This window comes from Podarcis raffonei, chromosome 6 (genome assembly GCF_027172205.1).
Source record: "Podarcis raffonei isolate rPodRaf1 chromosome 6, rPodRaf1.pri, whole genome shotgun sequence".
Lineage (NCBI taxonomy): Eukaryota > Metazoa > Chordata > Lepidosauria > Squamata > Lacertidae > Podarcis > Podarcis raffonei.
In genome coordinates this window covers 46,765,234-46,780,827 of record NC_070607.1, presented here as the reverse complement: position 1 = coordinate 46,780,827, position 15,594 = coordinate 46,765,234, and the positions used below count along the sequence as shown (strand labels likewise).

The 15,594-nt window shown below is 41.4% G+C and overlaps 1 protein-coding gene across 1 annotated transcript; it reads left to right on the top strand.

Moving 5' to 3' along the window:
- Positions 1 to 731: 731 nt before the first annotated feature.
- On the top strand, positions 732 to 14,650 carry LOC128415816 (cytochrome P450 4B1-like). The gene is made up of 12 exons (XM_053392527.1): positions 732 to 1,142; positions 5,577 to 5,718; positions 6,563 to 6,607; positions 7,138 to 7,265; positions 8,704 to 8,834; positions 9,677 to 9,828; positions 10,190 to 10,296; positions 10,724 to 10,914; positions 11,958 to 12,091; positions 12,619 to 12,683; positions 13,701 to 13,783; positions 14,114 to 14,650. The coding sequence occupies exons 1-12, from the start codon at positions 951 to 953 to the stop codon at positions 14,280 to 14,282; spliced, it is 1,539 nt and encodes a 512-aa protein (XP_053248502.1). The 5' UTR covers positions 732 to 950; the 3' UTR covers positions 14,283 to 14,650.
- Positions 14,651 to 15,594: the final 944 nt, after the last annotated feature.

Below are 15,594 nucleotides of genomic sequence, written 5' to 3'. Positions count from 1 at the left end.
TGCGGTGCTCATCTCACTTTATTGGCCGAGGGAGCCGGCGTACAGCTTCCGGGTCATGTGGCCAGCATGACTAAGCCGCTTCTGGTGAACCAAAGCAGCACACGGAAATGCCGTTTACCTTCCTGCCGGAGCGGTACCTATTTATCTACTTGCACTTTGACATGCTTTGGAACTGCTAGGTTGTCAGGAGCAGGGACCGAGCAACGGGAGCTCACGCCGTCGCGGGTATTTGAACCACCGGCCTTCTGATTGGCAAGCCCTAGGCTCTGTGGTTTAACCCACAGCACCATCCGCGTCCCTACCGTGATTCATAGCTCCAGTCAAATTTGCAGAATTTCTGTATTTGTTTTGTTTATTTGGTTTTTTAAATTTTGTTTTCTCCTACATAAATCTTGTGCTTCTCAGCTCCTGCTATCAGAAGCTTGAGCTGTGCAATCTGGGACCTTGTGACATGGCAATACGTTAGATAAATAATTGTACTTTCATACAATAAAACTCAGGTTAATGCTTACAGATTGTAATTATATGACCTCAATACACACACACATGCATTCGCATCCAACACTGTCACATCTAGGAAGTGCATTTTTTATGACTGAATAGATATTAAAGGGCACAATAGTTGTTACACTGTTTCTTGGCAGGGAAAAAGGAAAGCTGAAAGGGAGAACGTTATTGGTTGTTGGCCCCACCCAGTAGACTTTGGCTGGACTCAAATTACAGTTCCTCTAGTCACTAAGTTTAATCTTTGAGGGAAAGTACGTGGGTGGTTCTTGCAGGCGAATACTTCTGATATCCCTGGTAATGTACCAGAGATTACAACAATTTGCAAAAAGATAGTGTTCAGTATTAGTACTAGAACTCCTTCTAGACCTGGCACTTTTAGGAATAGGAGCTCAGTGGAAGAAGGCACGGTAAACCAAGGTGGGAGTGTCAAAACTGTTCGAGAGATGGTCCTAAATTCTTCTTGGTCTTGGCTGCCTTGGGATTTATCTCATATTTTCCACTTGACAATTATTTTGAGCTTTGCCTATGTGGCCCTGAAAGCTGTTCAGCTGTATCGGAAAAAACAGTACCTGGTCAAAGTTCTCAGCAGTTTTCCAGGACCTCCCGCTCACTGGCTATATGGCCATGTCAAAATGGTAAGGTGGCTGTGTGTGGCAGAGCGAGGGTGGTGAAGAGAGTGTCTTTATCTATGTATTTGCTAAGCTTTATGCTAAGAAAGTAACGGATTGATGCCCACGTTCTTCTGTGTTATGTAAACATAGTAAGAAAAGTGCTTTTCGCTTGCTTTTTCTACTAACAGAGATTTAGGAGAAGGTCTTTTTCCTTTCAAATGCAAGGAAAAGTCTGCTTGCACTTTTAAAAGTGCTGTGTAATGTTTGTCCACATTTGCGATAAGTAAATATTTTTGTGTGCTTTGGGACTCCCTCCCTATTTATTGACACTAGGCAGGCACCCTCACCGCAGTGGTTTGGACACTGACTGAACACATCTTTATTTCACCAAGCCTACTCAACCATATGATTTAGTGACATATATCTTTTTAAAAAGTTTTAGTGATTTTATCTGTATTTTAATTATGATTATTTCATACATGTTTGCTGTATCAAGTAAGCAAAACATTCCCTTTTCCAATATGGCTTCTCCACATACCGTATTTTCTGCTCTATAAGACTCACTTTTCCCTCCTAAAAAGTAAGGGGAAATGTGTGCGCATCTTATGGAGTGAATGCAGGCTGCATAGCTATCCCAGAAGCCAGAACAGCAAGCAGGATCGCTGATTTCACTGCACAGCAATCCTTCTTGTTGTTCTGGCTTCTGAAATTCAGAATATTTTTTTTTCTTGTTTTCCTCCTCCAAAAACTAGGTGCGTCTTATGGTCTGGTGCGTCTTATAAAGCGAAAAATACAGTAGTACTTTCTTTGTCCTCATGCCACAGCAATATGTTAAATCACCCAAAAAGTTTCTGCTATGTGTGTGGAGAATTAACATTTAAATCTCAGAAACAAAGTTTCACTCCACTTGTTTGAAAGGCACGCACACTTTATTTTGGTATTGTGGTAGGTGATCAAGACAAACCATCGGCCCCATATATTTGTAGTAAAACATGTGTAACACTCTTGACAGCCTGGCTAAAAGAGGCATCTTGCAGAATGCAATTTGTTGTACCAAGGCAGGTAGAGTCTAAGGATGCTTGTGAACTTCTGCTGCCTGTTAGTCCAGAAACAAAATAGAGACATAAAACAACACATAAAACAGCACAATTTTAACTGCTTTCTTGAGCATTGGTTCCAATTCATATTTTGTGATAAGAGGAATCCAGCCACAGCGTTTTCTCAGCTTCATGTCACATTCTGAAAGGATATTTTATATCAAATGTGCTGTTTCATTAATGTTGTCATTCAGTCTGTTTAAACCTACAAGACAGCTGACTTGGGGTACTGTACCTGGTCTGTTGAATACTGACTGTGTATATTCAGAAATAGGGATGAATAATCTCTCAGTCTCAGTACTGTCTGTTTCTTATTTGCATAGCTGTCAACTTTTCCCTTTCTTGCGAGGAATCCAATTCGGAATAAGGGAATTTCCCTTTAAAAAAGGGAAACGTTGACAGCTATGCTTATTTGTCCAAACTTAAATTTGGTTCTCCACATTTCTGCAGTAACTTGCAGATTGTGATTATTATTATTTTTTTAAATCTTCATGCAAATTATTTAGCATTTTACTGTAAATGTCTCCTAAGAAACACATTTTTAATGCACTTTTAACTAATACAGTGGTACCTCGGGTTACAAACACCTCGGGTTACAAACACTTTGGGTTACAGACTCCGCTAACCTGGAAGTAGTACCTCGGGTTAAGAACTTTACCTCAGGGTGAGAACAGAAATGGCACGGTGGCGGCGTGGTGGTAGCGGGAGGCCCCATTAGCTAAAGTGGTACCTGAGGTTAAGAACAGTTCCAGGTTAAGAACGGACCTCCGGAACGAATTAAGTTTGTAACCAGAGGTACCACTGTACACACGTTTTTGCAAACATTTTTTTTCCTATACTGTGCATCTTTGTACATTATTTTTACATATGTTTATTTTTATGCACACCTTTACCTAATATATACATTTTTCTAAACATTATTTGCTTGGAGAACTGCACCACAAAATTCAGGTAAGTGTGAATTTCACAGGACGGTTGTGTTTTGATTCTCATATTGTTTTGGAACATGGGAATTTTGCATATCCACCTTTAAATGTGAACTGAATCAGCATCCCTACTCAGGAGTTCAGTTTACATTCCAAGCTAGAGAAGAGCTTTTGGGGGACATTGTGCTCAGTTCAGAGCATTGCTGAACTTTAAACTAAGTCATATTCCAAGGTAAATAAATAAAAAAAATCCTTCCAGTAGCACCTTAGAGACCAGCTAAGTTTGTTATTGGCATGAGCTTTCGTGTGCACGCACACTTCTGTTATCTGAAGATAAGGTGCTACTGGATCAATTATTTTTATTTTGTTTTGACTACAGCAGACTAACACGGCTACCTGCCTGTAACTAGATCCAAGGTAAATGATTGCAAACTGCAGCAACAGCACTAGAGATCAGCTATAGCAGATCTGCCAGCCATTATGCTAAGCCAAGCTGTAAGGAGTGCTTCATGCCATTACTTCTTCATATCTTGTTTGTTTCATACTTTTTGAAATGCAAGGAAGCGACAAATGATGGAATTTCTCATCATGTTTGTACTAAAAGCTTTCAGTCATTGCCAGATACAGGGCTGAACTGCGAACATTTAAGTCAACATTCAGAAACCAAACAATCTACTCAGCCAGTAGAAGCAAACATTTCTTCCTGAGAGCACTTTGAAGGAAAATAATAGAGAACCTCATATAATCTGTGCTGAACACGAAGAGCAGCGTAAACAGCATGTTACCTGCTCATGACTTAAGGACTTTATGGTGATATGATTATTCCACATCCATCGTACGTTCTCGAAGTATAACATTAACTTGGTCTTGACTGATACCTGCTGAATATTTTCTTATCATTAGGCACTTGTGGTCGGGGGAGAAATACACTTTCAGTAAAGTGCCAATTTGGAATGCCATTCCATTATGAAAAAATGAGAAGGATTCTGAGTGCAAAATTGCACAGTTGTGACTCTTGTGTTATGGAATCTCAAGCTTTTAAATTCAGAGGGGGGCCATATTTTCTTTTTCCTAAACAGAAGACTGGCATACAGAGTTTATTTTACTCTGAAAATAAAAGCCTGATCCATAACTAGGTCAAGAAACTGACAGCCAACAAGCAATTATTAAATTACCATTGCTTATTTAAAATTGAAAATCAATGATGCAACTTCAGCATACCACCGAAGTCTTCCACGAGACATTGTTCATGTATGCCGAGGACTCTGCAACCTTTTGCTGGCTCAGATGATTGCTTGGCAGGTGGAGGGGAAACAACACATTTTCTTTCCTCAAGAGAGAGAGTTATCTTGGAAAACCCTAGTTTTCAATGTTTTTAAAAGAGCCTCTCTCCTCTAATACTCATGCTTATGATGGAAAACTCAAAATGTGTGCACACATTTATCACAGGCATATCCCAGTCTCTCTCTTGTTAGTTTCTATACACTTATATGTCCCACAATAGGTCCAAGGTACCTTTGGCTTGCTAGATGTTGTTCAGCTACAACTCCCATCAGCCATAGCCACTGCTCATGCTTGCTAAGGCTGATGGGAGTTGTAGTTCACCAAATTCAAGAGAGCCAAAGGTTCTCTGCACTTGCCCTATTATGTTCTCTGTAAAATCCTACTGTGGGTCCAGTCACAGCACCCTCCACCCCTGTGCAATAGCAATAGCTATGGTGTAAAGGAACAAACATGTCAAGACAACGATCTGGGGTAAAAAGTGGTCACAACTTTATTGATTACAGGTATAGGTAGACTTTGGCTCAGGCATTGGGTGTATATCTATATTAGCCTCCTACTGGAGGACTGAAATTTTGAACAGGGTCATGCCATGTATTGTGGACTCCCCAAGACATAAATCTCTAGTCCCACATTCGGCCTCTACTCCCTGGCTCCCCTATTGGACGTGCAAATCTTTGCATTTGTGATTGATCTATTTCTCTTATGCAATCTTACCTAAAACAGAGGAAAGATTTGCACACATAAAGAAGCATAATCAATCATAAATGCTATATAATAATGTTATTATAATGGTTCAATTTATTTCAATTAGGAAACAATGGTTTTTCTAACTGTATTATTTGGTGGCTGTTTTCTTCTTCTTAAAATTTAGACATCAGTGGCTTTATCATTCTTAAGCAGTGTATGTTCTTCTACACCTGTGAGGTTCAGTGCAGAACAGAAAGAAAGCAGGTTTTAAAAGACTGGGGTGTTAGGACAGAGCCAAGGGGGTGAATAATTCCATTGTTAAATATGCATCCTAGCTTAAAGTTATAAACCATTGCATTATATAACCATCTAAGTCTGATTTCATCCTGAACTAAACGTTTAATCACGGTGTCCGAGATGTAAACTGACTACTGATCTTTTAAAAAAAAATAATAATAATGCAGATGAAACCAGAAGAAGAATTCCTGAACATAGCAGCATGGACAGAAAAGTACCCACACTGCCATCCACTTTGGTATGGAACTTTCTTGGCTTTCCTGGCCCTCAACCACCCTGAATATGCAAAGGCAGTGTACAGCAGAGGTGGTAAGAAAATTGTATCTTATGTCCCTCTCATCGTGAAGTTACATGAATATGCTAGAGGTTGTAAAAATTATCCATGCATTTATCTCTGTGCACTAAGTTGCGCTGCTCTTTGCTTTTATTGAGATACAAATGTAAGTATTCATATTTTGAGGGCATCCCCAAGCTGGTGCCTTTAAGATGTTTTGAACTACAACTCCCATCAGTCCCAGTCAGTGGCCTGGCCCTCACTGCCAGGCAAAGAGCTCCAACTCTCAGGTCTAGTTCCCCCCAAGTCTGTAATGCTCAGATCAGATTAATAGAGAAGGCACATTGCAGGCTACAAAGTTCAACAGGTATATTAGAGACTTGCACATGCAACGCCTTGCACTATGATTGAGTGGGATTGGGGCTATGTGACATCAGCACACTGTGCACGCATGCCCAGCAGCGTGTGCACATGATGTCAACATGGCATGCTATGCGGTGGGTGGGTGCGCCCACTGCAGAATTTGGGGGGCGGCCCTTTCAATATTGGGGATCCTGGCCACCTGCTCCCCCACTCGGTAACCCTGGAGACTTGGATACTTCCTTTTGGAAAGTGGGGGAAGCATGATTATTTGCCCAATGGGCAAAGAAAAGGTTGTTTGTCTTAATTCTCATGTGCAAAGATGTGGGAGTGTGCCTTGGATCTGGCTGCTGAAAAGCAAAGAAAAGCAAATGAAGGAGCTCTGGGTGCCCATAGGAATCGCCTGGCTTGAGGCAACATAGTGCAATTTAGCAAATTAAACATTTAAATTTGTTCTCACAAATAGTTTTTTACCATCTTATGCTAAGCTCATTTTCTCTCATTTATCACACTATTCAGATCCTAAAGCTCTTGTAGCATACGACTTCCTAATTCCATGGATTGGTATGTATTTTCTCTCACTAATTTTATGTATTCCTGTACTTACTGTGATATTCTTGTATCAAGCATATACAGATATTCTCAACTTTCAAAGTTCAAACTTTGGGAAGCTGCTAGTATTTGTTAAGCTGGTGCCTTCCCCACTGGTGCCTTCCAGGAGGCTTCAGTGCCAGCTTTATTCCTTTGGCCAACTGATTTCTGCCCATTTTACTCAGGAATCAAACTCTATAGTATGTTTCCCTACAATCTCAAAAGTCTGTCCTTATAGAGTCTGTGAAGATGGACTTCTCGGGTTGTAAGGAAATATACACACTGCATTCCATGTTTCAGAAATCCTTTAGTAGGTAAATAGATTCTTAACTTGAATTGTTCCAGCAATTAAGTGCCTACTTCAACGGGTCAAATATAGTGCTGTAAATCCTGCCATCTATGGTGGATAATTTACCATGTGACCCTGACCCTGGTGTATGTGCCTATGAAAGACAACATTATCTTGGGCTTCTGTTCCTCGTTTTCCTTCCTTTCCCTGGCAGGAAGGGGGCTTCTCGTCCTGAATGGGCCAAAGTGGCAGCAGCACCGGAAACTGCTGACTCCCGGATTCCATTACAATATTCTGAAGCCTTATGTGACTCTTATGGCAGAATCAGTCAAGGAGATGCTGGTAAGAAACCCCATTGCTACTTTCAGGAGGTCAGCTCCAGTCTAAGAAGTTGCTCATCCACCTTCATGATCTCAGTCCTGCTTTGAGCAGACTCAGAGGGCCAGAGCAGACTCTTTCTGCGACCTGAAAGCCTCCTCTGACATACCACAAAGATCTTTTGAAAAGTTTGAGTCAGAAGCCCCCATCAAAGTGTGAAGCTAGTTGAGCAGCCCTTTGGGTCTCAGGCAATGAGTTTGCAGCAGTATTGAATTCTAAAATTCCTTCATAAACCTGTGAACCTTAATATTGTCTTAATTAGTTCATTCACTTTCTCAAGATAAACAGATGCTGACTACCATTAGCTTTCTTTGTGGAATATTAAAATGTATCACTTTGAAGGGTTGTTCAGTGTTGTATTAGCTAGAATTGTATGTCAAAACCCTGTTTACATTTGCAGACAGTGTTTTTGACTAGAATGCCTGCTATCACCCTTTCCTTTATAGTCCTGTGAATTAATGATCAGTTCATTAGCCCCTGAGAATCTCCTGATCTGCCTTCTTTGTTTCAGGGTACACATTCAGCCACCCAATCCTGAAGCACACAGTCGAGTCTCTCTCAGAGGACAGCTGCACATAATCTTAGCAAAACCATTTCCCAAATGCAAGGATCATTTGCAGGGGAAAGTTAATGGGCAGCATGGAGAATGCTCAATCTGTCTCACGCCTCTTCATTCTTCTCCACATTTCCTCCCCACAGGCTTTATGTGTGTTCCTGAACTAGGCTTACGAGCCAGTAGAGGAAACTGCCCAGCAGACAGTGGTGGCTGATGCACATTGCGACCAGGAGGGTAGAAGGCAGGGTGGTCAAAAATAAGTGGCGCCAGAGCAAATGACAGGCAGAGCCAACTAATCTTACTCCATGCCGAGTTCTAGAAATGCAACACTGAGGCTAAAGACACAGGCATGCCTTTGACTGGTTATAAGTAAAAAGGCATGTGGGTGGGGACAGTGCTCCAGTCATCCCAATGAACCAGCCTCCACTGCTAGGGGGGGGGTCTAGGCAAATTGATGTATGGGGAAAGGGTTAAGCACCTGTACTTCTCACCCAATGATTCTCCTTTGGAAATGCTCTCTGCCATGCCATGCCTTAGTATTATGGGGTAAACATCACTGTCATTACCTTGTAATGTGCAATTTCACCTTCAGTGATGTGAGTACATGAAAGGACCCAGAATAAGAAATAATCAAAGCACCTCAAAAAATAAATATAACTTATTCTGCAATTAACTAGCAAAATCCATAGTTGGGCAGTCACTGACATACTGGACAATCTAAAGTTTTCATATATTGACCATAGCAGATCATATATTGTTCCAGTATCTAATAACGAATCATCTAATCATTCTAGAGACTTTCCCAGAATGAGACTTCTCATTTCTGTCCCTTTTCTAAAATATTAGGATATATGGGGAAAGCTGGTACCAAAGAATGGCACAGCATCAGTGGAGATGTTCGAACATGTCAGTCTGATGACTCTTGATACTATTATGAAATGTGCCTTCAGCTACCAGAAAAATGCTGAAACAGACAGGTGAGTATAAGATTATAAGAGTATAAGACTGCCAGCGGAGTCATGGGGAACATGCTCAAACCATCTTGCCCTCTTGAGCAACCTGGCTGCTGAATTCTGCACCAGCTGAACTTTCTGAGCTTTCTTCAGAGGTAGACATATGTATAACGTGTTGCAATATTTTAATATAGAGGTTCCCAAAGTATACACAACAGAAGTTGTGTATCCAGATAGGGATATAGCTTGGCCACTAGCCGAAGTTGATGGAAGGAACTCCTTGCCACTGATGCCACCTAGGCCTCAAGTGACAGCAAATGATCCAGAAGTACCCCCAAATTATGTATCCGTTCCTTCAGAGGGCGTGTAACCCCATCAAGAGCAGGCAACCTCCCATCCATCCAGTCCAAGGAACCACTCACTAACAGTGCTTCAGTCTTATCTGGATTGAGCTTCAATTTCTTGGTGCTCATACCAAGGCAATTTAATGCCCCAACACTGCCACACCTGCAGATGCAAAGGAGAAGCAGAACTGTGTTCAATCAGCATATTGCTGACAACATACTCCAAAACTCTGGAAAACTCCACTCAGGAGTTTCATGCAGATGTTGTGGGGGATAAAATTCAACCCTGATGAACCCCACATTAAAGGCTCTATGGAGCTGAGAAGAACTCCCCAAGCATCACCCTCTGTAAACAACCATCAAAGAAGGAGTGGAACCACTACAAAACAATGCCACTCTCCCCTAGCCTCCAATCTCAAATAAAAATGGATCAAGAAATGGGACTCTTAATAAACATGTCATCTTACCTTTGACGTCTTCATTTTCTGCTTATATTTGTTTCCATTTTCCTACTGTCCACAGAGACAATTCCTACATTCAAACTGTATTTGATCTCAGCTATCTGTTCTATCAGAGACTGAAAACACCTTGGCATCACAATGATCTCATTTACCGATTGAGCTCCAAAGGGCGTCAGTTTTACAAAGCTTGCAAAATAGCCCATCATCACACAGGTATGTACCTTTTACTTCCTAGCAACATCTTATTCTTCCTCCTCATCCCTCTCCTCTTCTTCTGAGCTAATATATAAATTTATTTCATAATAGAAAATTCAAAAGCAAAAAGATACTGTTTCAGTACCATTAGGAAAATTAAAAATTGTAACAGTGTCAGTTTGATGAACTAAGGGCATATAAAATGTAGGTGTGAAAAGAAGAAGATGGGAAAAAAACAATTTAATATGGGTTAAATGATTAGTAACACAGTGGACTTATTAGGAAAGTTAGAGAAATGAGAAATCTAAAAAGGTTGAATATATTTGCTTGCCTCTTGGGTATAGCTTTATTCATTTCATACTGTATGTTTTCAATGCAGAGAAGGTAATAAGCGAGAGGAAGGATTCCCTCAAGAATGAGAAAGAGCTTGAAAAGATTCTGAAGAAGAGGCATTTGGACTTTCTGGATATTCTTCTTTGCGCAAAGGTGAACACTGTAAAAATAATGCACCTATGCCTGCCATGCTATATTGCTAAGGGCTTTTCCAGCCATCACTATTCTGTTCAGATGACAAAGCCCAAGCAAAACTCCCATGGTCTGCAATATATACATAAAATTGTAAGGCTGTCATCACACTGCAGTTTGTGTGGCTGCTGACAGGTGGCCCTGTCAACTTCAGCATGATGGCAGAATGGATGGTGGGCACATGAGTGAGCAAGCACCATGGGTGGCAGGTGGCCCAGGTGAGTTGTTTAATTGAGGGGGTGGTGCTTCAGATAGCAGTTTGGCAAACTGCTTTCTGAAGCACCTCCCCCTTCTTTGATGTGAGCTGGGAGAGGGAGGAGGGTCTTGGAGAACTTTAAATATTGGATCTCACTAATCCTATAAAACACTATGTTCTCTGTGCGGTTAGGATGAAAATGGAAATCCACTGTCAGATGAAGACATACGTGCAGAAGTGGACACATTCATGTTCGAAGGTCATGATACCACAGCTAGTGGAATCTCTTGGCTCTTTTATTGTATGGCTCAGAACCCTGAACATCAGCAGAGATGCAGAGAGGAGATCATGGAGCTTCTTGGACAACAGGAAGAGATACAATGGTCAGACTAAATTATTGTTCAACTTTAAATGTTTATTTCCTGGGTCATGTTATGAGGTTTCTGAAGGAGAGCAACACTGCAGAGTAGTTTAGGATCATAGTAGTCTGACCACAGGCCTCAGGTTGAGTAAGTTCCAGGGAAGATGGGCCAGTCCTATACTGTAGGAAAAGAAGCTCTGATTTCTATTTCTATATTTAAATCACTGCTATGGCTGCTGCACGGATGTACTGTAGCTAGTGTAGTCATGCTTGTATTGCCAAAAATAATGCAAAAATCAAAATCTATTATCAAAAAGAGACAGCTCTTCGAAAAGTAGGACACACTTAGCCACCCTCACCCATTACTTGCGTGAAGAGGTAACACAGTTACAGCAGATGGGCTCTGGAGTGAGCCCACCAATACGCCTGGTCTCTAATGTCCTGATAACTTCTAAAGAGGGGAGCCTCCTCTATTCAGGTGGGATTCCTGCATGATTTGCTTTCCAGGTAGAGTTCCTGCATGGTTTAATTTCCCATAACAACACACACACACACCCCAGTTTTGTATGCTGTATTTCATTCATTCATTCAATCAATCAATCAATCATTTAACTTTTTTACTGCCTTTCTCACACTATAAGAAACAAGGTGTCTAACAGAATAAATTAAAATAAATACGCCTAAAACCCCCACAATCAATATAAATGTTTTTTTTTAAAAAAGTGCATAACCCTGCTAAAAACAGCCCTAAAAGCACAGATATTCACTAATATATGCATCTCCATGCATGCTTTAAGCTAGCATGTGCATTTTTGCACTTGTTCTTTGGCTGGAGAAGTGCAAATTTTCAAGGGTGGCTGTGTTCAGTTCACATCTTGTTCCAGAAAGTGTGAGTAAGGTAAGTTCACCTTTAAATATGAACTGAATCAAATTTCTCCCCTCTCCCCAACACTTGTATTGAGCAAGGAAAGAGTAGGTACTGGATTCCACCCTGTCTCCTTTTTCCTTCATCTTAATAAAACTTTATGCGACTTAACTCCAGTCATTTTGGGCGGTGTCTTTAAGGGACGACTTGGGAAAGATGACGTACAGCACCATGTGCATTAAGGAGAGCCTTCGGCTTTATCCTCCAGTACCTCTTATAGCACGAGAACTGAATTCTCCTGTGACTTTTGCTGATGGACGAACCTTACCAAAAGGTAGGTTTCCCCTCTCTCCCTTCTGCAGACTTCCTTTGAACTCATCCCTTCCTCTTCCATCTTCATTCTTACACTGTTCTCATTATTCAGTTCCACTGTCTCTTAACTTCCATCAAGGTTGGCTAACCTTTTGTGGTCCACATTCACCCTGCCAACTGTGATGCGGCCACCCCACACTCTTGCATGCACACACTCACATTCGTGCACACAGGGAATATGTGGAGGACACACACAGGTGTGCATGCCGACACAGAGGTGCACAGCCCCTGTGTTCAGAGGGACAATTTCTGGAGCTGCTAGGCCTTAGATGGACCATCTCTTGAGGCTCCACCTACACCTAAATGAATTCCTTGGGCAAACAAACAAATATCACATGACCAGGAAAGCACAGTCGTATGCCTGTCTTTGCAGCAAGTTATTGAGAATGAATGTTTTGGTAAATGCCACTGGATAGCAATTAATTCTCATTACATAATATCACTGCTGATGAAATGATAATAGATGATGTGTCTCTTTCCCCCCCACAGGCTTTCTAACTGCATTGGATGTTTATGGTCTTCACAGAAATCCTGAGATTTGGGACAATCCTGAGGTAATAATAAAAGAAGAAAAGCCTAAGCAAGACCTTTCTGGTGAGACTGAGAGAAGTTGACATGTTTTGAGGAAAAGATGGTGGAATAAGTGCCATAGACACATACTATTTCTTTAAGAAAAGAGGCCAATTGTTTGTCACACTAACACTGTGTGACTAGATGTGTGGATTTATCCCAGCGTTTTGTTTTACCAGTTTCTTGCTTGTTTTACCTTAGTAAACACATCCAGAAGTATTCCAGTTTGGAGGTGAGAAAGGCTGATTGCCCCGTATCAATGGCCTAATGCCAAACTATCTAGCTTAGTGTGTCCCTCTACAGAATTGGATAAGAACAGTAGGAGGAAGATACTGTACTAATTAAGTAGAAGGACAGGCCACATATTATGTAGTTATGATTCTTAAAATGTTGCTTAAGCACTTACAAAATGGCAAAAATCTATTGCGAAAAGAAAACCATTGCAAAATGTATTGGCAAAGCTGCTGTAGAATCCTAATCCAGAAAACATTCCTAATCCACCTCAGGAGCTATGGAAGTATTCTGCCAAAAATCCACCCACCCACCAGTCCCTAAAGTGCTGCTTACAAAAACTGTGTAGGCTTCCCTCTCCATTCAAAGAGCAACTTCAGGAGAAACTTCAGCACCACAGCAGGGGGAAAAGGTTAGCATTTCCCTCCCAACCCCTGCAGGCCTGTTGCTGGTCAGACACCCCAATGGCTGTGTACATTTTTAAAAACATGCACACTGATGCAATTAACATCATGTCTCATTTGGCCCAGGCATTTATAGATGTGAAGGAATTTTCCTTCAGATTACACTGGGGAAAACATATTGCTAAGAGTGCAATCCTATAATCCTATACAGAACTAGGCCCCATGGAGCTCAATGGGCATTATGACCTGGTAAGTGGGTATAGAACAGTATTCTTTTTTGGGAATGCCCCTTTTTCCTTTAGCTCTTTTGCCACTACATCTGTTGCCATTCTAATACAAAATTCCACGACTTATTTTCTGCTTTAGGAATTTAATCCTCTAAGATTCTCCACAGAGAATTCAAAGCATCGCCACCCATATGCTTTCTTGCCTTTTGCTGCAGGGCCAAGGTAAATATTTTCTCACCTATACTTTGCACTGTTCCCTCCATAAAAGGAGACTTTGACATTAAGCTTCAATGAAAGACACAACTGTGTTCAAGGCTTATAAAACTGTGAATGAGTCCACAGCAAAGCAGAATTAACTGCCAGCATAAAACAATATATACTCAAAAGCCTAAAAGGGTTGGGCATACAAAGGAGAACAAAGATGATGCCAGACATTCATTTCTGGGAAGCGAAACCTAAAAGTGAAGGAGCAACAACCGGAAAGGCCCTGATTTGACCCTCTCCAGAATGCTCTTCTGTTTGTAATGTAATGTTGCCCTTTATTCTACTCAGGAACTGCATTGGACAGCAGTTTGCCATGAATGAGATGAAGGTTGCTCTTGCATTGACACTCCTGCGCTTTGAGCTTTTGCCTGATCCTGCCAACCTCCCGATTCCCATGCTGCAAGTTGTCACCCGATCCATAAATGGGATATATCTGAAGCTGAAGGCTCTCCACTGATAGCTGCTTTTACCAGAGTAGTAATGCTTGCTTCTGGACTCTCAATTCCTGCCAATAAATACATACATACTGTCCCTGATAAAATATGTAAACATCCTACATACAAAGAATTATTATTACTGTATTTTCCAATAACATTGATCTGGATCCAGCCATGACGTGGGGAAAAGGTGGGGATTTAGCGCCCATGGGGGGAATATATTAGAATGTGTGAGTGAAGGTTCCAGCTGTTCCCATATAACTATAAGCACCAGCTGCCACAAAGTTGTTCCGTCATTTTGAGCCAGCAGCTCCAGCTGAATCAGAAAGTCTTCAGGACATACTCTAGACAGTGAGCAAAGACAAAGCAGCAGTCAGCTGGCGATGTAGAATCTAGTCAATCCCTTGTGGTCCTGGCTCCCCAGGAGTTTCTTTGTTTTTCTATTGGACTGTGATGTTGATCTTCACCTGTGTGGCTCTGAAAGCCATCCAGCTATTTCAGACAAGGCAGAAACTGATCAAGGGTTTTAGGAGTTTCCCAGGACCTCCCAGCCAGTGGCTCTATGGCCATGTCCATATGGTAAGGGATCTCTGACTTTCCTGGTGGGAAGGTGGGTCTCTCTTTGTAAAATTGCATTTCTCGATAAAGAACTGGAGATTGACTGGATTCTGTGTTACCAGCCACCATTCAGTTGTGCCTAAAGAGTAGGGCACAGAATAACTACTTTCTGGAGCATTGGTTCCAATTCATATTGTGTGATCAGAGGAATCCAACCACAGTGCTTTCTCTGCTTCATATCATATTCTGAAAGGATATTTTCTATGAAATGTGCTGTTTATTATTGTTGTCATGCAGTTTGTTTGCACCTGCAAGGCAACTGGCTTAGGTACCACGGCACTGGTTTGAGAGACCAGGCTCTTAGAACTTTAGTTTGGGTGGGCTATCCTGCCCTGTAATGTGGCTGGCCAGGGAATGTAGAATGGCCAGACACTGGGACGTGACATCTCTCACCACCTGTGAGGGACCAATAAATATTGGTAGGCACCATTAATATTAATATCATGCAGTGCACTTTTGCTCTTTTTATGAAGGGAATTGTTGTCCTCTCTAGGCATACAAGGCTGGTTCAAGATCCAGCACCATTTCCAAATATAGATTCTTTCAGTATTTTGAGACTGCTGTGATTGTAATTATATTGTTTGGCAATTCCTTTTATGCTCTCAGTCCAACCAGGTCATGTTCAGAATAGACTTGTGGAAATAAATGCAGTTGATTAACTTAAATCCATTGGTTTCACTGACTTTGTGGCTTGGAACGGAGAGCTTGGGTTAT